General features: G+C 32.3%; 3 protein-coding genes across 4 annotated transcripts; 1 reads left to right on the forward strand and 2 right to left on the reverse strand.

The window, feature by feature from the left end:
* Positions 1-5,608: 5,608 nt before the first annotated feature.
* Positions 5,609-8,409, reverse strand: LOC108778582 (mediator of RNA polymerase II transcription subunit 30). Of its 2 annotated transcripts, XM_018545799.1 has the most exons (6): positions 8,386-8,409; positions 8,121-8,290; positions 7,137-7,544; positions 6,810-7,066; positions 6,627-6,725; positions 5,609-5,829 (listed from the first exon to the last, which is right to left on the reverse strand). In XM_018545799.1, exons 2-5 carry the CDS (start codon positions 8,236-8,238, stop codon positions 6,627-6,629), a joined length of 882 nt encoding a protein of 293 aa, XP_018401301.1. In that variant the 5' UTR covers positions 8,239-8,290; positions 8,386-8,409; the 3' UTR covers positions 5,609-5,829. The 2 variants fall into 2 exon arrangements, with proteins under 2 accessions (XP_018401301.1, XP_018401302.1); XM_018545800.1 differs by lacking the exon at positions 5,609-5,829 and having other exon boundaries at positions 6,579-6,725.
* LOC108778546 (uncharacterized) lies at positions 5,888-6,501 on the forward strand (the record flags this gene model as incomplete). Its single annotated transcript, XM_083287334.1, is given in 5 exon segments — positions 5,888-5,950; positions 5,952-6,036; positions 6,082-6,120; positions 6,188-6,201; positions 6,334-6,501. Coding segments are annotated over 5 exon segments (369 nt in total), but the record flags the coding sequence as incomplete, so codon positions are not given.
* A 5,050-nt stretch (positions 8,410-13,459) lies between the features above and the next one.
* On the reverse strand, positions 13,460-16,534 carry LOC108778587 (uncharacterized). Its single transcript, XM_018545804.1, has 4 exons — positions 16,447-16,534; positions 15,388-15,521; positions 14,942-15,229; positions 13,460-14,212 (listed from the first exon to the last, which is right to left on the reverse strand). Exons 1-4 carry the CDS (start codon positions 16,523-16,525, stop codon positions 13,574-13,576), a joined length of 1,140 nt encoding a protein of 379 aa, XP_018401306.1. The 5' UTR covers positions 16,526-16,534; the 3' UTR covers positions 13,460-13,573.
* Positions 16,535-22,764: the final 6,230 nt, after the last annotated feature.

Below are 22,764 nucleotides of genomic sequence, written 5' to 3' on the forward strand. Positions count from 1 at the left end.
TACATTTTTTTCTGGATTCGCGTTATTTTATTTCGCAATTTTAACAGGATCTCTTTAATCATGATATAATAATACCTAATCCCTTTAAAATGTGACGGTAATATTTCTTATGAACGATATTTATATTACTTTGAAAATGAAGGTAATATATCAAGATGTGTTGTCTTCTGTTTTTTTTACTTTTTCCTTTGCTTATTATGAATTGAACGTTGATGCGCGATTTAGATGAAAATCTGCCAGCTGAAAAATTACGCGCGAAAGCTGCAAAGTACCGGCGTCTTTAGAGACACAATACCAGCGGTTGGCGGCCTTCTCGAAATAGATGAGGAGCCCAGCCCTCCAAACTCGTCCGAAAATAAAACAGGTTTTTTCCTTGCGCATGACGACGTCCAATTGGTTGAGACTCCGACAGAACAGTCATTTATTTATTATTCGTTTATTTACGATGTTACGGTAGTTGTCGTTTCGTGCTATACTCACACCGACTGATCATCGTAACTTGAACCATTAGCGGGTTATCGTTTTTATTGATTGGCTTGCGTAAAATCTCGAACAACTGTGTAACTTCATGAGCAATTGTTCAAACAAGTCACATATGTACAAACTCATATTATCGATAGTATGAACTTCTCATAATAAACATTATCTCTCTCTCTCTCTCTCTCTCTTTCGTGGAGTATTATTTTTACACGCATCTCAAAATTGTTTTCAACAATGTTGTCAGTTACGGATCAAAATTGATCTGCAGTAATGTGATTTAAAAATTTGTGGATTGATTTTTCGAAGAACTTTTTCTAACAATAATAATGCAAATAATTAAAAAAATGGAAAAATGCATTATATACAGTAGTAATTAGACTTCTGCATATTACAAAAAAATATATCTGATTATTCGTGTAACTTTCCGTAATTTTGATTCAACACAGAATATATTACTTGTAATACATTGCAATGTATAAAATATTACTCATCCAATTTGTACATATTTTCTTTTAATATTGTATTTTATTAATTTTTTAAATAATTTTTTTCATACGTAATTAAATGCTTAGATAAGAATTGTATACGTCATATAATATAATAAATAGACTCTAAAGTGTTTATAAGAAATTACATATTTTTTAAAAAAACAAATGCGTCAGTATGAAATCTACTAATTGTAATAATTACGTTTAAACTGGTAAGGATACCATAAATCAAAGTGCAATTCGATAAATTTGACAGACAATATATTTCAATAATTGACAGTATAATATATATTTCTGTTTTCTGTTGATTAATGCTATAAGTATTTCGTATGAATATTTACCTTTTCCTAAATTGTACAATATGGATGTTATAAAATATAATATAAAAAGAGAAAATAGAGAAAGAACTTAAATTCATATTGATACTTTTTTATAATTAAAAAACGTGCTTGTTAATGTATAAAAAATAAAATTATATATAAAAACTAAAAATTATAACAAAAATATCTCGGTTTTTTACCAGTATTACAAAACGAATTATATCAAGTGTTTCCAAAAGTTTTCGAAATTTTAGTACAATTAATTTCAAAATTAATTATAATGCATAATACATAGTACACTGTAAAAAATAAAATGTTAATTTTAACTCAAAGACGTTGAGTGGATTTTCTGAGACATGCAAAAATGTTGACATTAACACAAAAATGTTAATTTTAACTCAAAGACGTTGAGTGGATTTTCTGAGACATGCAAAAATGTTGACATTAACACAAAAATGTTAATTTTAACTCAAAGACGTTGAGTGGATTTTCTGAGACATGCAAAAATGTTGACATTAACACAAAAATGTTAATTTTAACTCAAAGACGTTGAGTGGATTTTCTGAGACATGCAAAAATGTTGACATTAACACAAAAATGTTAATTTTAACATTTTTGCATGTCTCAAAAAATCCACTCAACGTTTTTGAGTTAAAATTAACATTTTATTTTTTACAGTGTAGGTACAAATACGTATAATAAACTGTAATCTTAAACACTATTTTTATATTAAATTAGTTTAAAATTTATTTTATCTTTGTATAAGTAATTTTTAATCAAAAATATATTCTCATCTTTATAAACTCATTAGACCCGATCTACTTCACAATTTGGTAGACGTTAATGAACTTTGTATAAAGAATATGATTTATTTTAGGGGTGTAAAACTATCGCTGATATTTAGTGGTGGATATCCGGAAGAATACACTTTGTTAAAATCCGTCCTTGCGAATTCATTTGGGATTTGATCAGGTGGGAACGCAGCGGAAAAAGATGGATTAAAGCCCGAATAAGCATTATATTTGTCGTCGTGATAAAAATTAGTGGGTTGTTCGTACGGTCCATTGTAACTGATCTGACTGTACGGATGCGATGTTGTGAGATCCACGTGGTGTATATTCTGCGGATACCCACCATAATATCCCGGAAAAACGTGATGATGATGGTGATGGTGATGATGCGTTGTATTTTCAGGTGAAGTTGTAGTAGTTGGTCTCATAGTAGGTTTATCATCGTCTGTTGTATCGTCTGTTGTATCGTCTGTTGTATCGTTTGTTGTATCATCTGTTGTATCATCTGTTGTATTATCTGGGTCTTCCGTAGAATTCTCAGTTCTACGACGAAAATTCGATGTTACCTTCAAATTGGCATTCTTGTGGACATATCCACGTTCTCTAACTGTTCCTTTCACATTGACGCGTCTCCGCTGGCCCTCTTTGCACCCGCGTATCGTATTCTGGTAAAATTTGTTAATAATACTTGTTAATAAAAATAACGGTTTAGCTGAAATATCTAAAAACTCTTAGCTCTAAAAATATGCAGGTTTAAAAATAATTTTGTTAAATCACCAAAATAATTATGTAGAACGTTGATGGCAATGCTGCAACAAGTTTTAACATTCTAGTAATTAGTTTAAGTGTTCTACACACAATGCTTTTGATGGTCTAAACGAAATTATTTTTAAACCTGTATTTGCAACTAAGAGTTTTTAGATACGAGTTTTTACTTGGCTCGTTGCCCTCTTTATATTTATACAGTTTTTAGATACTTCAGCAAAACCGTTCTATCCATGTATGAATTTGTTACTAAATATTTCCGTAAGAAAGAATGAATATCCGAGTACACGACATTAAATTGATAAGAAAAAGTATTGTTTTCGTTATTAGAACATTATAAAAATGTTATCTTTTAACGAAGTCATATTGTACGCGCTTTAAAACAGAAGGGAAGTAAAGTAAAAGAATATATTTTTTTACGATGAGATTAGCGACTAGACACGTATGACTTTATACAAGATACTGCTCCGTTTAGGAACCAATACTTCAATGCGCACTTTATCTTGACACATATACTCGTACGTTATAGGCCCAAATGAAATTATAGGCTCACACGTTTAGTCGTCCATGCGTGGAAACTACGAAAGATAAATGAAGCCTTAATCATTTGTCACAAAAACACCTGTCGTACATTACGTTATTATCTGAGCATATGCGATAAGATGACCTGTTCTCGCATAAACAGGTCCAACCGTTCAAACCTAATACGAAAGATACGTGTCGTATATTTATTGAATCTTTCTGTAAATAATACAAAAACTTTACAGAGCTCGTTCTAGAATTTTAAAGATTAGGAGCTTCGTTATAGATTGAACAAACATAAGGCCAAGAGTATATGACAGATAAAGTATCGGCCAATTATTGTGTTGTTTAAAGAAAGTTCATGGAAATTTTTGTATGTAACGTACACGGTTACAACATAATTTTAATTTAATTAAATTATACACACTGCTTTAAAGATGTTTATTAACATCAATAGTAGTAAATTACTTGTCAATTTAATTTGTGATAATCGGTGCACGATTATTTATTTAAACTGAAAATTTTGTAAAGACTCACAACACTATGTTATCAAGACTCGATTGAATATGTGACTCTCTTCATTTGAACAATTTTAATTATTGTCGGCCGACACTTTGTGCTCTTGCTCTAACAATAAATATTAATAAGTGATTAATAATTGTATTTTTTACGTAGCACAAATATATATATATATATCACTAATACTTTCGCGTAATTAATTGATCATATATGAGTAATCGATGTTGGAGTTTATGAAAAAGCACGGTACTCTCTTTGTTGAGTGAGATGCACATCGAGATAAAACGTCACGTGGCTTTCCGCTCTGATTTCTATTTGCTCATCGCGGCGCGAGCCGAGATCTATTACGTCTTTACCTTCTCTTCCGCATTTCGATCGGCTTCGGCTCGCAATCTTGTGCGATCATCAGCCTCGTTGCCCACGTTGGACGTCTCCACATCTGTATAGTCTTCGTTACTCCCCGTGAGATCATTCGGTCTGTCGAACAGGTTTATCACTTGCGGCGTTAAATCGTTCTGCGATGTCTGGGGTTTCGTGGCGTCAATCATTGGCGCGAGTCCGAGGGCGCCGGGATAGATGAACGGATAAGGTAGCAAGGGAGCGTACGGATATTGGCTGTAATAGGCGGCAAAGTACGGTGAGGTTTTGGAAGAACCTAGATTTATGCTGAGCATCTGTGGTATCTTAGCCATATTCTTCATAGTGGAAGATGCCGCAGTGGCTAATCCACCAAAGCTAAGACCAGTTAGAAAGGCTAAACTACTTAAAAATCGCCCTCTTCTCTTATCCATCTCGCTGTTTACGTTATCCAGACTTCTCGACTCCACCACTCTCGTCGGTTTGCGTTTCGATAGATTGAGATTCTTCCAAAAGCTTCCTTTCTCAATTGTCGCATGACTGCTGTTGTTTCTTTCAAGGAGAACGGTATCTTCTGGTTTAGTGACCTTAGTCGGAAGTGTGTCACAATACACCTCTGCAACAGAAAGAGTCGTTGAAGTCGGTGAGATGAATTCAAACGACGTAGCCACGGAACCGACATTGAAATATCGCTCGAATGTCGAATACTTGTTTACCACTGCAATATACGGCGAAGACAGTTAAAACAATGATGAGGGAACCCATCGTCACCGCGTCGTGATCGGAACGAAAATGAGGTGACATCGCGTAGGCTGTCCCACGAAATTAAAAAGCTGCGGGTCGCCCCCATGTTTGACTGCGAGAAAGTGTGTTTGTGGCAATATAATATCGTTATAATAAGTATGGTAATTGCATCGATCTAATTATAAACTTCCTGATCGTGGCACTTACGTATTTCATCATAAAGAATGTGGGCTATTGATGTAGATACTCGAGATTATTTCATTGTACTCGACTACTTTCAAAACTTTCATATTTGGAGAAATCTTACGAATCGGAGTAAACAAACGCTTCATTAAAACTAAAACAGTAGTTTTTTTCTAATTATGTAAATTTTAAACAGAAAGCTTAATACACATATCACATAACTTTACGAATATTTTTTTCTTTCGTATTATAAATATACTTGAAATTTTTTATAGAAAATATTATAAAAATAAATTGTACGATTAAGTTATTTAATTTTGAAATCAATTGAGTTACATGTTTCATTTATTTATATAAAAAATAAGAAATATTTTTACAATTATTTTTACAATTACATCATATATTTTATATATGTATATCTAGTACGCTCTTTGCTTCAGCTTTCACTTTTTTATATTGTTCCAATATTTATAATATTGACGTAACAGCGGACTTATGTTAAACTTTACTCACTGCTAGATAGTCTTATTTTATGTATAACTGTCGATTTTGATAATATTTTGTGAGAATTTAAATAATATGTCAATGTTCTCTTCGATGCGCACGCGATCTTCATGTTGATTCCGCCATGAGATATTATGTCTCGTAGAATCGTAGAATCTGGACAAAAAATGAACAAAGATGACGAAAGTAATTCAAATATAAATTGTAAATCCGATTTGGATTTGCAACTTCAGAAGGATTAAAGGCCCGTACGTTTCTACGCGACGTTTTCTGCCTGTGTCATTACCGGCACTATCGGTAAGAAAGTTCGCGTTTTATCTTTACTTCATCTCAATCAAGCTCAAAAAAATCTGATCGATTCCTGTCGGTAAAGTGAATGAAGCTACTAAACATCAAAGTAATATATAGTTTATCTCTTTTCCTTAAAATCATATTATGCTAATCAAAGCAAGATCCATTTAATTTTATGATACACAAAATTTAATGATAAAATTTAAAATATTACTTTGTACAGGAAATACTTGTAAGGTAATATCAAAGAAAGAAAATGTTAACTATCGTTAACGTTTATTCACGTTGATGTAAATAATTTCTCAAATTATTTATATCATTTAGTGTTTATCGTGGTCAACTAGTATCGTATAGTAGATAAACTAATAGAATTTCATTTACAATACACGCGTATCAAACGAATTCAGATGTTGCGGTATGAAATATTTTAAAATTTTCATAAAGAATTTGGAGACACCACTGGAAACGATATTGGAAGCCATCCTTTGAAGTAGTGACATAATTTGTTTAGACATGAACAATGATACCGATCAATGAAAGACAGAAGTGTGTGACAAGCAGGTGAAAATTGCAATGTCAAACATGTTGTAAAAAGAAATTTATTTTTTTTACTGTCTTAGAATAATATATGTAAATATTATCTATTTATATTATTTGGTAACCTAAGATCGACGCATGTTTAACATCGTGTTTATTTCCGAAATAATGCGTCTTAGGTGGTCGATTATTTCTTTAATGTGCCTATTCTTTAATATTACTTGCTGAAAAAGAAAGAGATTCCATTCTTTATCGATATTTAATATAAGAATTACATATTAATGCAGATAATATCTTATGCGTCTCACCTCCATAATTTCCTTCCTCTCCTCACAACTAAGTCTGTAAGCTTCCGAAGTCTTTTTCTCATCAGATTTCATATCCCATTCCTCTTTCAATGGAATTAAACTTTCTATATGCGTATATTCCATTCCTTGCAGTTGACAATTCTCGTTACATTTTTCATATATTAGTCTCAGACGTTTAAACATTATTTTGATCATTTCCAATTGTTCATAGACCTTTTTCTTTTTTTCATTCGCCATATTCGCTCCTTGTGCAGTACCTATATTCGTAAATAATACATGTACAAATAATGTATATTTGATGATACTGTAATTATTTAAGAAAATAACCATTGGGCGGTTGAAGGACTTTGAGAGTTTGAAAGAGCTCTAAAGTACGACTGACGATTTCTTGTACAGATTCTTGTCCAAATCTACATAAACTAGCAGTATTGAATTCCTTGGTCTGCTGTTGTCGTGGTGGTGGCTGTGTAGGTGGTACTGGAGTCTGTGGTGTTGTGGCTTGATTATTCGTTTGATTATTCTGTTGAACCATTGCAGCCTGTTGCTGCTGTTGCAATTGTAGTTGTTGCTGCTGCATCTGTTGCATTTGTTGTTGCATCGCCATGGTCTGTTGTTGTTGTTGCTGTTGTGCCAAAACTTGTTGGGAATTGGGCATTCCCATGGCATTAGACCCAACATTACCAACACCTACTCCAACTCCAACTCCCATGCCAAATTGTTGAGAGCTCACCATATCTGAAATAATAGTAATTAATTGATTTCTCAATTTCTAGTTTATAATCTTTTCTTAAAATTTTAGACATTTTGTAGATATTACACTATATTATTCATAAACATTTCTATAGATATTGTTAATCAAGCAATCTATATTTTACTTTCTAAACAGTCTTTAAATAAATTAGAATTTATTAAAAATAATCTATTATTTTTACAACAAAAAATAATATACATTTAAAAAAAATTGATATTTACTTAATACTGTATGTATATGTACTTAATATCTGAAGAATCTAATTCACAATTTAAAATTACTTGAAAATATTAAAAATTCTTACTCAGAAGTAATGAGTTAAAATGTATAAGAATCTGATGAAGATGAAATTATAATATTTCAATTTACATTACTATTTCAATTAAAACTATAATTTTTTACATAACGTTCATATATAAGTAGATAGTACTGTCAATCAAAAGTAAATAGACATATACCTATTTCATATTATTTATAAATTATATAAAGCAGAATAATCAGGTACATATACTGATATATGAATGACATTATAAATAGGAGGAAATTCTTCAAATACATACTCCCTTGCTGTGGTCCCATCAAACCAGAAACCATTTGTCCGCCACCAAACTGTGTGCGCATAGCTGACTGCTGCACATTGGGAAACCCAGATAGAAAAGGATGTTGTTGTCCAGCCATGTGTGTTGTTTTATTTATAAATAGTACTTATCAATTGATTAATATATATCTGCTAAAAACAGAATTAATACTCAATTAATTGTCATAAAAGTCAACACAATAAACTCAATTAATTATCATTTTGAGGTTATATCATGTTGTGCTCACCGGACGTAAATTTAACTTATAAACGTTATTTTTATTAAGGAAACTTTGTAATTAATTTTACTATTTCCATGCTATAAAGCACTTTATATGAAAAATAAAAGGAATGTCCATGTTGTCTTTAATTAATTATCAAATTGATATCAAATCTCTTGAATGTTTGGTAAAAGTATAGAATATCCCGCTTAGTTCAAATTTTGATAAAAATACACTCATTCGATGCGTTTTTGCACGAAACGAACGAATCTGGCAATAAAAAGTGTCGCTCTGCCCTCCGAACCGAGATGTTAAGCGTTAAAGTTGACGACTGATGAGGTTAGGAAATCTGTCATACCGACTACATGTAGCGATGTAGCATGTAGCGTAGCGCTATGAATATGCTTTCATGCTCTGTGACCTCTTGCGCATGCGTGTCACTATTCCGTACAATAAAGTGCATGAAATTTAAAATCAATTTAAAAAATGAATTAGTTACTCGTGCAATGTTTCTATTATACGTAGTTCTATTCCAAATAAATTATAATCCATGTGGACAGAGGGGTGTATAGAAAGTAAAGCTTAGGTTCGGAGTAGCCTCAAGTGTCTAGGATGTTTTCTTTTGTCGGAGCGGCGTAGCCGCCCCGAACCTAAGCTTTACTGTCTATACACCCCTCTGTCCACATGGGTTATGATTTATTTGAAATAAAATTACGTATAATAGAAACATTGCACGCCATATTTCGCGACTGTGACAGATTTCCTAACCTCAACAGTCGTCAACTTTAACACTTAATATCTCGGTTCGGAGGGCAGAGCGACACTTTTTATTGCCAGATTCGTTCGTTTCGTGCAAGAACGCGTCAAATGAATGTATTTTTATCAAAATTTGAACTAAGCGGAGTATTCTATATCTTTACCGAATGTTTAATATCGTTAAATTACCTGATTTATATTATTAATTCGACAAACGATATCACGTCATTTACAAGAAAATCATGTGGAAGTCTTTCTTTTCCGATATACGTATGAAAAGCTGTCAAACAAATGCGTCTCCTTTCGTCATGCTAGGAAATTGTTGAATACATTGCTCAATGTATCCACGCTACGCAGGCAACACCATGGTGTAATAAGACAAGGCGAGACATTGCGCATAATGGCGGTGGTATAACCAATCATATTTGGGTCCAAATGCAACCGCAAAATTTGAATACGACCTGCCTCGCCATTCTTTAGGCCAACATTAATTCTATATATTTTTACATTTAATTTTAAATAGAAATACATTTTAATTATATGTTATTATTTGTGTATTTAAATTTTGCGGGTGCATTTAGACCTAAACGTGATTGGTCGAAGCCGTATACTACTGCGCATCCACGGGAATGTTTCACCTTCTCTTATATTACACCATGGGCAATACAGTTATTTTTATCATTGCACTTGTATGCACTTTTACTTTTCCTAGTTTGCAAGCAACGAGCAATTCGGCAATGCGATGTGAACTGATAAGACGTGTCCTGTATTTATAAATGATAATACGTCGATATTTCATCGACATGACGTATCGTGCAACATTACCTACTATTGATAAAAGGGAATTTTCCAACAAGAGACACAAGGCCCGTATTCAGAACGCGCTAACAATGATGTTAGGGGCTGCGCAGAATAAAAGGAACAGGGAAAAGAAAACAGAGAATAAGAATTTCAACCTATAGAAATCATGTACTATGGAATACACACTGTTTATTCCACAGTGTATGATTTCTGATAGGTTGAAATTCTTATTCTCTGTTCTCTGTTCCCTGTTCCTTTTATTCTGCGTAGTCCTTAGCGCGCTAATGCCTAGTTCATACTGGATGCGATGGGCGATGAACGACGAGCGATATCCAATAAAAGCTTTGCTTTTGCTCACACGACGTTGTAAAGCAGAGTTCTTATTGGTCATCGCTCGTCGCGCATCGTTCATCGCGCCTAGTGTGAACTAGGCATAACATGCTGTTTACGTCACGTATACTATAGAATTTCAGAGATAAAAGCGCGCTTTTATCGATAAGAGTACGTTCTGAATACGGGCCACGCAGATAATACCGTGTAAAGTTGTAATCGTAGTCTCTGTGAAGTTAGCACCTCAACTTTATAAAAATCGGAAATTTTAATAACAGTAACACTGCTTGCACCCGCAATAGTTCTAGAGTTCCTGATAGGTTTCATCAATAGTACTGTTGATTTAGGTCTAAAATTTTAAAACATAAAAATATGCGGTGCTAACTTCGCGTGGCACCGCAAGATTTGAAAAAGCCAATCTTTATGACGGAATCTCACAGTACTCGAAGAGTACTACAGTTCCTGATCGATTATAACAATAGTACCGGCCATTAAATATTTTTAAATAAATTTTTAAAAAAAGAGCTCGCACCTCAACTTTGAAATAAATTATTTTTTTTGTGCCATTTTGTAGTACTCGAAGAGTACTGCAGTTCCTGATCGGTTTTAGTGACACTACCCACCTTTTTAATGTTTAAACAATTTTTCGATCCGCGCGCTGGCACCACACGTCAAGAGTAAAGTACTCCTAAACTGGCCGACTTTTCGACATTTTCCGACAGTACTACAATAGTTCCGAAGAAATATGCAGGTGTCGACCCGAGTACTCCTCGTTTAATATGTTTAAATAATATTTTAAGTTTTTCGCTGGCACCGCACGACATATTAAAAATGGCCTTTATTTTTTAAAATTTTAGGCCTAAATTAAGACCCTTTAATAAAGAACTTATTAAAGTTTTATGAAAACTAATTAACGTCTATGACGAGCAATTTATAGTTTTTTTTTTCTAATTATATATGTTGTTTATTTATAATGAAAACGAAAAACTATCAATTATTTTAAGTTCTTACAATTTTGCACATGATTTAAATAAACATTATTTGATAAACTTGAGACTGTTATGACTCTCTAAATACGAGTGAATTTAATAATATTCAAAGAACAAAAATTGAGCTAATACGCCTTTGATCAATATGTTAATAAATATTTATCATATACTTACAAATAATTTGCCATCATTATATTTGCAAGCATGGAATTTGCTATTATGGCATAGAATTAGCGGTCGTAGCAAATTTTTTCTCCGTGCAATTCTTGTAAAACCAATGAATATATTTTTTTTTAATAAACGATAATTATCAAGAGGTATAATATAAACTAATAATTTCCTCGAATGTACGTTCTGATATTTTCGAACAAAAAATATTTCGTGGAAAGCGACGTTCAAAGAGGAGATAGGGTCAATGCACAGGGAGTTAAGGTGTGGAACATAACAGTCCAATTTGTCGTTCTCCGGCAGCCTCGTTCGTTCGTGCGTTCACGCGAGCTTAATTTTTTCCGTCAGTATCTTTCACGACCATCCGCAATCGTCGTAGATGCGTGCTTGTTCGCGCCACTTTCTAGCGAGGAAGACTAATTTACACGTGCCGCACTCAAAGAAAATCCCGTTACTTACAATTAGTAGAACAATGTCAATACGCTGGTTAATGATTTTCCTGCTGCTGGCGGATTTCATTCTGATAAATAGCGATCAGTCACCTGTGAGTAGTATTGATGCGGAAAAGAAAAGGACAGGTGTTGGCGCGAGAGATGCTAATTTTTCTAGCAAAGAATCTGATTCGTTATTTAAAGACGATTGTTTGGAGCGTTGATAGAAAATTCCGACCTTCTTCATGTTATCAGAAAACAAAGCCAAGAAAGTGAAGGAATATCTTCAAGGAGAATGGATTATTTGATCGATGCTTGATTAAAGATTGTTAAGGTTCGATCATTTGAAGAGGATCCCATTTCAGTCAGACGTTTAATGGCAAACGTTTATAATGTCACGCAAAATAAATTGGCTTATTTACGAAACAGAATTTCTGCAAAGAATATTAATGCAATACTTGATACAAATCCTTGAAACTATCTTCCAGCGGCATTTTCGATAATCCATCAAGCAACGGAACCGGAATACAAAACGTTCCACTATCGTACTAGACGAGTTATTTATATGTATATTGAAGATGAAAAAGAATTTTCCCCTTTGTATGCATGTGCGTCTAGAGATAAAATTATTCTTTCGAGTAAGAGATTTTTCCAAGATCGTAAATAGGAGTAGTTTGTTTATTAACATCGACGCGACGGCGCGATACTCTTCGTAAATTAAATGATTCTCTATCATTCTTGCCAAGTGATCGATTCAATATTATTCCGATTTAATTTTAAAACCCGGGCATGAGGACTACGATATACGTAATCAACAAAACATTATTTTACGTAAACAACAGACAGTTTAATAATCAAATATCGAATGACTGTGTTCGTCTTATTTTACGCGATTCAAAGTCAGTAGCAATATAAAATTAATAATTAATTAAATAGACGAATTAAGTAAGATATATAGAGACAAGGTATGTAGAGATTGTAACGAAATTATCGTATAAATTTTTTATCGCATAAAATTTGATTATAACATATTCTTGAACATTTTCTTAATGATTTTAATTAATCTGGTTTTAATTAATATTACTTGCGATGTTATTTATATACGCTTGTATTTAATTATATATTTACATAAATGATAGGATATATGAATATAAGAAGAAATTCGATATACATTTATAAATTTTTATTCACTATTGTGAATAATTCTGTGACAGCAATGTTATTAAAGACATTCTAAAATAACTTTACACAATAGTTTTGTCATTAATATAATTTACAATGTGCAAACAAACTTTACAAACTTGGGAGCAGTAACAGCTACTTAGAAGTCTATATCATCCACAGTATAGTGAAGTATTTATGATAGCATAAGAAAATTTTATTATAAATAATACAACAAAATTTAAAAAAATTATAGAAACATTTTTCTTTCACTCGAGTAGCTTATGCTTATCGTTTTTATAACATACAGAATATGTATAACTAGTTATACTTTTCTTTGATTACAAATAAATACATAGATACATCAAAATTATTTTAATTATTCTTAAATATCGAAAATTAGCAAGACAAATGTAAAAATATTGCTTTCTCATGAATTTTGCCACGAGAAATATTTTATCCTAAGATTTCTTCGAAGTATCTATTTTTGATTGAAAAAAGAGTGTAAATAGTTAAGAATATCCGGTATTATTGCAACAAATAAATTATAAAAAATTTAGCTTAAAAAGTTTTGATTATCTAATCCATTGCAGTTTCATCGGTAGGTTGTGTAAAGTCTTTCATTCCGTTTTCGTTTGGAAAACTGATGGGTGAGATTTTATCTACATTTGACAAAATTTTTATTGGATTTAGTATCTTAATAGGTGGTTCCTTTTTATCAATTGTAGCGACATTATATTCATCCAAAGATTTCGAGCAATCCGTGTCTTTGGGAACATCTAACGGATCTACCTTCACACCAAATGGTTTGTCTTCAATATTTTCAGTTTTATATGTAATATCTTTATGATTTTCATTTTCGTTTGGCAAATTGATAGGCGATAGTTTATTTACATTAGACCAAATTGTAGCTGGAAATTGTCCTTTAATTGGCAGTTGCTCTTTCTCCGCTTCAGGTGTAGCAACATCATAATCCGATTGTACAAAGTCACTGTTTTGAGAAATTTTTGGCAGATCCTTGAAGGTTTCGTCGAATGGAACTTGCACTTTCATTGGCGCGATAAAATTGTACATTTGATGTCGATTCTGTGTATTCTTTGACGATTCAGAATGTCTGGGACTTGGAGCGTAGAATTCATTCGGTTTGGTCTCTTCTTTTTCCACCTCGATCGCCAGTTTTTTCAACTCTTCTTTTTCTTCGTCGGAGAGTGGATTAACCTATAGAATATTTTACAAGTTTTTTTTGTTACAAATAATGTTACAAATAACAAATGTACATAATTTTTTATTTGAACATATCTCGTTGTTTTATCGATATACACACACACTTAGAGATCCTATTTGTATTAAACTTTATATATATATATATATATATACATATTAAAGGATTTAAATAAATAAAGGAATTGACCCTGACGAGGAGCGTTTTCCATTTGTTGCGTTAAAAATAAGTTGAAGATGTTTATTCATTTCCACATTGTAATACCGGCTTATAAAGCTCAATCATCATTCTTGATGATAGGATCTTTAAATGCGTCGCCGCATGTCGATGAAGCGACAAACAACATCATATAATTCAAAGAGATTTTTCTTTTAGATTATATGTAGACGTCAAACAAGATAGATGTTCAGAAATCGAAAATACGTTATATTCAAATTAGTAATTCTTTTCCTTGAAATTAAATGCTATTTGCCGCGGATACAATTCACATGAAGCAATCTTTATTTTTAATGGTAAAAGATATTATAAGATGATAAATGCTCATTGAATCACTGATGCTGAATCACTCTTGTTATTCTCTAAAATTTCTCCGAAACTAATACAAATCAACTGCTTCCTGATATTTTTACAATTTTACAATTGAAGTTAAGATTTGATCGAGACAAATGGATCTGATTAACTTTGATTATAATAAATTATAATTAGCTATTTTTGTATATTTCTACCTTAGATTCGGGTCGTTTTCTAGAATTCTTTTGCCTAGATCTCCCTCGATAACGTCTACGTGGCCTGCTTTCATTATCATCAGGTAATGTATAAATGCTCAGAAGCTTTGGTTTGTTAGGGTCCCCCGGCTGATTATCATTGGCAGTAGCAAATGAACGACTTTCCGCTGCTCGGACATGCAACGGATAAGCATGTTCCCTTTTTGATTCTTCCAGAAGTGTGTCTATGTCGTCGTCTTTGAAATTGTCAGACTCGTGAGCGAGCGTATGGTCTATCTTCTGTAAACTCTATCGTATGGTATGAGATTAACATCCCTGCAGTAAACCGTACCTCAATTCACGCGGCATTCGTGATTTACTCTAAAGATAAACTGATATGTTTCTCTTGTAATATGTAATAATTATTTTCGAATGTGTTTTTAAAGGTATTATCGGAGTATTAATACCTTAACTGAATTTGATGTCTCTCCGAAAGCTTCAGCCAATTCGGGATTTATTCCCTCCAACGGTTCATCTCCATATCTTATATAAACGGGAATATAGCCCGGGATGCTGGGCAAATATTGAATGGGACTCGAATCTAGAAAAAATCGAACATGCTAGTTGAAACTATACGCGGTGAGAAACAATGTGTGTGCTTAATACGGATGATTACGCTGGAAATGCTCACTTGGCAAAGCGAGCTTATTGGCTGTGATAGCAATGCGGATATTTAATTAGCTAGAATAAGCGCTCAAACAGTTAAATCCCACCATCTGTGAATTATAAACTTCGTAACCAATTGCTTAATTTGACTAAATAGCTTGTATTTCTATTGTGAAATTATTTAATTTCTTTAATTAATAGAATTATAGGAATAAAGTTATGTATGCAGTTCCTGATGTAGTTACATTCTTTTAATATGAAATAAATTATTTACTTAATCAATGAAAATCGATTATTTTGTATAAAAATTAATTACTAATTATGATATAACATACATGATTTTAAATCGAACCTAGTTGTTTTTTATAACTTTTTATAATATTAACATTTTTTAAATAAAATTTTAATTAAAATTTTATTATTGATTTTTTTACATTTACATTTTGGGGTTTATTCAAATTTATTTTAATATTTTTTATTTTAACAAATGAATACAAATATTTAAACATTAGTAAATAGAATTTATAGAAGAACTTAATAATTTATAATTTAAAAGTTGAATTTTTTTATTTCATTAAGATTTAACTAATATATTATTTCACTTGCATACAATTAAAATATACTGATTAAAAAATTTTTCTTTGAATTATTTTGTAATTTAAGAAAATATATACGTAATTTATATAATATTTTTTTTTAAATTTACTATCCGCGACGTTTCTTAAAATCTTGGAAGTAGCACACTAGCTATAATCCTGAATTGCGATCACTACACAACACTAATCCTCCACAATGCAGTTGTATGTTATCACAGATCAACAGTCATCCGGGCGGGAATCTTGAACGTTGTTTTTACTCACAGGCATAGCCAATGAGAGGTACCAGGAGTACCAGAAGGGAGATAGCCCTGGTACCACGCAGCGTCCCGGCAGCCTGCATCTTTGAACGGTACTAGGCCCCCCGAGCATGGGGCTCTCTCCTTTATATGTACGGTCCCCTACCCTTTGGCTAATACTATGGAGAGGCTCTTCGGGGTTAGCATCAGGAACGCCATTCCGTTAATATTGAAACAAAAAATTGATCTCTCTATTTTTGGCAATCGAGCCAAACGAGCACAACTTATCGCAATTTTCTCTCTCTCTTCCTCTCTCCCTTTACGCGTTGATAATAGGTTTCGTACGACCAATCATCGCGTTTTACGCACACCATACAAAGTTATTTTAAAAGCTATACGAGTGGATCTCATTTCTTTTTATAAGAGATGTTTTTTTGATAACAATATGAATATTTTAGTAATATAACTAATAAAATGACATTTTATAAAAATTTAAAACATGAACATTATAAATTTTTTATGCATCGCATTTTGTGTCATACTTATGTATAGTAGCGAAATTGTAATAAAATCACTTCCATAGTGTTTAAATGTAAAAACCGTTCGAAATCTAAAGCCTTGAATTTTTTCGGCTGATATTGTGTAACTATATCATCAACGCATTTCAAAGATTGAAGATCATGATAGATCGATATAAAATCCGATGTATCGTTAATAAATATCTGCAATACATGAATTTATAAATAGAAATACCTTACATGTTATTTCTGTCTTATATATTTTATATATATAATAAATGTATTATATGACTTAGAGCAATTTACTTCTCGAAATTACCGTAATACTTATATAAAATTTTACGTATTTTCTGAATATATAGAAAAGACACTTTTATCACAACATCATATTATTGATGACGAATCTTTGATTTGTAAAAAATGACTGCACATACAGCATCGGACAGATGACAGGCTTCCTTTTCTACTCGCAATGATGAAGCAAACGTTTTGATGGAATCATCTCGTAATACTGAAGTAAGAACGTCCTCTGAAGTATGACAACGGCATCGACGGACGATAGACGACGTTAACCAAGATGTTGTCATTAAATGCCGCGAATCCTTTCTCACCTTGATAGGATCCTGACTATCAAAGCTCATATTAACAAGCATACTCACACGACAATTTACCGTTAACCGTATCGCCTTTTTCACGCTAGATTTCATCTTCTGAAATCTCTTAGAAGCATGTTATTACACCGATACCGTAGACACAGTTCCGTTTCTCCATTTCGTAATACGACAATCAGTACAGTGCAAAAAGTATTTATACAAGGAAATTTTTTTTATAAAGAAACCCTTATTTGTAGAGAATAAACATTAATTAGCAATTTTATACAATAAATACATTCTGTTTTAATATAAACAAACGAACTTCGCGTGTATTCCTAATTTTATTAATTAGGAGCTTAATTTCACGACTACGTATACGTACGAAGTTTTTTCTTATCTTTATTATTATGAAAAATATTATAGGTTTTACAAAAGTCATCAATTTGTATTTCACATGTGTCTTGATCTATACATACAGTCTATCGATTTTGTTTTATAAGATAGTTTAATTAAGTCGTGAACCCAAATAAGCTGTCACAAGCCATTAAGCCTATTCTACAATGTGTTTTTTATTCCCTGTTTCTTGCTTTTTACCTCTTGCTTTCTTTTCTTTTTGCAACCGTTTTATTAACAATTACATTTCTTGCTACATATTTCTTGTTTCTTCCAAAGTTCGTTAACTTTTATCTCGGACGATAAAAAACGAAAAATGAGATATGAAGAAAACAGACAGTAAAAATAGCAAAAAACAAGAAACAAGAAACAAAAAACACATTTTAGAATAGACTTTATAGAAATATAATGTTAGCCAATTTTTAATACTAGCTAATTTATTACAAAAAAACAGTAATTAATTACTTATTTAAAGTATTATATAAAAGTGAACAACAGTGCTTTTAATACTTAAAATAAGTACTTAATTGCTACTTTTTAGTATTAGTCAGTATTAGATTTCTATAAGGGAGGTACGAGTGTCACGCAATATTTGGATGCAAATTGTACCTTGATAGGACAGTTTCTATAATTAAAAAATATTTTTTTTTATGATAGATAACTAAGGTCGAAACTTATATTTCAGACCGTCTTAAATTTAGTCTTAAGATGTCACGAATCAATCAGAAGGCTGTATTAGCGTCTTCAGACATACTTAAGACGGTCTTTAAATATGAACGGACTATGAATACCGGCCTAAGTTAAGTAAATGATAATTCTTAATTATATAGTCGCAAATCCGAGATCTGCCTGTGTTTGTTCACGGACTTAAACGGGAATGTAATCGTTTTCGTGTAAATGCATTATCGTGAAGAACATAATTCAGATAATAGCCAGTGCGCGAAGGAATTAATATGAAATACGATCCGCTATTTATATTACTACAAGTTAAGAATCTTAGTTGCATATTTCCCCCGCGGCATAATCCCGACACGAAGTCAAGTTATTTCTTAATCGCATTTTGTAAATAAATTTTACATTAAAACAAATTTTCTCAAAAGATTTCTTTCACGAAAAATCTGCAAGTATATCTGTTATCAATCTAGAAATTTTTTTTATTAAAAAATGTAATTATATATATATAATAAAATAATTTTAATGTATTTTTCTTACATTGATAAAGCAATTTTCTATAGATAATTACATTCTATCAGAAGATGATAGGATTTCTATTTCTTTCTTCCTTCTTCTCTCTTCTTTTAATAGCATCTTATCGCGATGTACATGAGCCTTGAAAGTATTAATGCATCTTGTGAGGGAAAGGTCAGGATCATTATTCGACCCTCGGTCTTGCGTGTTCATCACATCAATGCATCTCTTTCGTAGAGGTGACGACAGGTGCAAGAGTCAGCTATCATCTTCGCTTGCTCGCGTGACAGCATCCAAGCGAGATTTAAAATTACGTCACTTTCCATTTTACGCCATTTCTACTAGTCTACCTTGATAGGCTGCGAAACAAGTCGCTTCGAATAACAAGTTGTACTTGCTCTTCCATTAGATCGAAGTAAGCATTAACCGTATCGTTCGTATAATTGTCAATAGAATTTCCTGTCTCATTAAAAGATTGTATGCTACATTATTAAATTTTTATCTAGACATATTATAGTATAATACATATATTTTTTAAATTTATTTTGCTTACATGAAAAAAAATGATTTTATTGAAGTATCTAAATATTTTGCTAGTTACAGATCGGAAAATAATTTTAAACTAATAATCAAAATAATTATGTAGGACGCTAAAATTTACCAGAATATCAAATTTTTGCAGCATTGCCATTATGCTTAGTTCTCACAAAATTATTTTTAGATCTGCATGTATAACTAAATTTTTAGATATTTCATCAAAGTATGCTATATGTATAATTCATGTAATACAATAAAAAGAATAAGATAATAAAAAAGTGAATAAGAAAGGAAAAATAAAAATACTGTATATGAAGCAGAAGTTGTACAAACAAAATGTGATATAGTGTGGTATATATAGTTTCATACACTAAATTTTTATCATAAAATAATTAATCTTATTTATATCATGAAAATTTTCAAAACGGAGAGATAATTCTTACACAATGAGGAAAAATGGAACCGTGTCACTTTTCATTTTATGTTGTAATAATCGTTCAATCATAGTATATCACAGTTGATCATCGCCGTTTCCGCTTGATCGAATCGAGCAAGGGAAGGTATCTAACGAATATAGACAAGTAAATGTGTGCATGTACCTCGTCAGATATGTGCGTAATCTCTCTAATCATAATAATTTATGGGCTGGTGTACTATTTATAGCTTGAATTCTAGATTTTGGAATTTTCATGTGCAATTTCGTCGCACCATAGCGACAAAGTAGTTTCATACACATAGTTTTGTAACATAATTCTCTAGAAAGAATTTGACGTTAAATATAAAGATCAGTGGTATTTAATTAATGATATACAAATACACAATTATAAATTGCTGTGTGATACGCGCGTATTATACACATTACACGTTGAACCTGTTGGATCGTATATACGTGTATCGCAATTAGAACATGCAATTATAATAATAAATCAGCAGATATCTCGTACTTCTAGCAGAACATAACAAGCAATCTCACGAAAACATTGATGTTGCGATCGATCAGGAAAGAGCGCATTAATGATAAGAAACATGTCGACATTAAAATGCAATTGCACTTGAGATTAATTCGTGACGCGTTGTCGTGGCGACTTATGAATAATTGCTAGTCTTCAGTCGCGCCTATATGCCCGTTTCTGATCTTCACGCAACTCACGCGTGTTATGTCGAACGTGACGCGACTAGATCAATTGCAATTGACAAGCAGGATGGCTTTATTGTAATCTAGGCCGTTTGGTATATTATCGACGAAGGTCGTCGGTTCTACATTTTTTTTTTGATTTGCCGATCTTATATCGCCTGATTTGACGAAATTCGGTGCACCTGGTTATGTTTCTGCCGCTCTTTCGCTTTCTCAAATACGTTTGTCTCAAGAAATCGCGATGACTTCGATTCTTCTGGTAATATCGATAAAGTAGCACACGTGCAGGTGAATACGCGGTTATTGCATGCCAATTTGTTAACACGGAATTCCCGTTTAGACATGGAGGATCGCCATCTAAAAAAATGTTACGCCGCCATTGAGTCGCGAGGAAAAAGAGAATGTTCCGTCGCGACGCATATACGAGTGAAAAAGGAAAACGTTCTATCGCGGTATCGCGCGCTTTCCTTTTTAAATTCCAATCGTAGGCAACCGGTTCCCTTTACGACTCTCTGAGATTCCCGGAGGATTAAATTAAAGCCTGGTCTTGTGTGCTCTAATCGCCGGCGATCTTGAATCACGCGGCGCTGAATCGTATAGAAAACAACGTGTAGACTCCACGCCGTGATGAAGCAGTAATATTTCATCTCGTCCAATTGCTATCTTATCGTTAGTACAATTATTGCCGATACTAGACGGATACTAACAGGTGATCGTGTTAAAGGTTCGGGACTGTGCTCTTGTTAGTGAAGTATATAGTCATTTGACATATACTTTTATCTTATGTAGAGTTGTACTAAAATAAAACTACACATGTACTGTGCTATTAATAATTAGTGACCAGATAACGTATAATTAGATTTAGGGGACAATAATAATTATTAATTCCACTTTCACCCTAATAATTAAACGTGGATGAGTAATTAATTTGTATTAATGTAATTAATTTATATTAATCAATTGGAAACACATTAATTGCATTTCTCATCATTCGTTTATCCAAAAGTAACTATACATAAAATTATTATATGTGAATATAAAGCAACAATTTCGTTCAAACGTAAGATAAGTAAATAAATGCTTTGTTCAATGATATATGAATATTAATCTTTTTTTTTTTTGCAAAAGATATTTGCCTTGAGTTAGACATTCAAATATGATCAAGATGAGCTCGTAAAAGGTATATTCGATATTACGTACAGCAATGAAGTCCGACGGAGCATAATTCAACGCACGAGCGCAAAGGTTAATAGTGATTATACACGATACTTCTTATTTCGTACAAGTGAGATTAGACGACTTACTCTCGCACACCTGCGGCGGATGTATCTAGGATATGAGCCTATTCACTTGCCCGGTGTAATCTGCGGTAACGTCATTAATATACCGATAGCGCTGATGTATGCTGTCGTCACAAAAAGTGAAATAATGAAGCACTGGATTAAGTCGCGTGCTACAATCGACAGTGATTAATGTTACAAACGGTTAGGCGTGTTTGCTCTTCAACTCTAGAGTTTATTGAAAATGATAAAAACTGAGCTAATCTCGGCGAATATCTTTGTGAAATAATGTAAAGCTAACATTCTTGTGTTAATATATGATAGTGACTAAATTTCGCGGAAATGTTATTTCATTGTTATTGTATCACTGCATCTTTACGTGACAGTTCGATTATAATCTGGATGATCTATAGTCTTTTTATTTCCCACTGTTTAATACCTTGTCGTTCGTTGACATGATACGATGTAAAAACCGTTAATTAGTTTCAGTCGCAGAATCCGGTTTTAGCTAGAACTTCCTTATCAATCTCGGGATTAGCTATAGTATGTTGACTTATAGATAGAAACTATCATTAACCTGTCATGATTATTTTTAATGATAATAATTTAATGATTGTTTGACATTTTACTAACGGATATAAATAGTCTGAAGGTGCATAAATTATTATTAATATAAAAATTGCATTCTTATTTTATTAT

This window comes from Cyphomyrmex costatus, unplaced genomic scaffold (assembly GCF_001594065.2).
Source record: "Cyphomyrmex costatus isolate MS0001 unplaced genomic scaffold, Ccosl1.0 scaffold502, whole genome shotgun sequence".
Classification (NCBI taxonomy): Eukaryota; Metazoa; Arthropoda; class Insecta; order Hymenoptera; family Formicidae; genus Cyphomyrmex; species Cyphomyrmex costatus.

Bases quoted from the DNA above. Each gene is read 5' to 3' on its own strand.
- LOC108778582 (XM_018545799.1), bottom strand. From the start codon at position 8,238: ATGGCTGGACAACAACATCCTTTTCTATCTGGGTTTCCCAATGTGCAG. The intron at 7,067-7,136 runs GTTATTTTCTTA...TTACGAATATAG, and splicing joins AGTCCTTCAACCGCCCAATG to GTACTGCACAAGGAGCGAAT. The intron at 6,726-6,809 runs GTGAGACGCATA...TTTCTTTTTCAG, and splicing joins AGAGGAAGGAAATTATGGAG to CAAGTAATATTAAAGAATAG.
- LOC108778587 (XM_018545804.1), bottom strand. From the start codon at position 16,525: ATGCAGGCTGCCGGGACGCTGCGTGGTACCAGGGCTATCTCCCTTCTG. The intron at 15,522-16,446 runs GTGAGTAAAAAC...GATTTTTTCTAG, and splicing joins ACCTCTCATTGGCTATGCCT to ATTCGAGTCCCATTCAATAT. The intron at 15,230-15,387 runs GTATTAATACTC...ACCATACGATAG, and splicing joins AGACATCAAATTCAGTTAAG to AGTTTACAGAAGATAGACCA.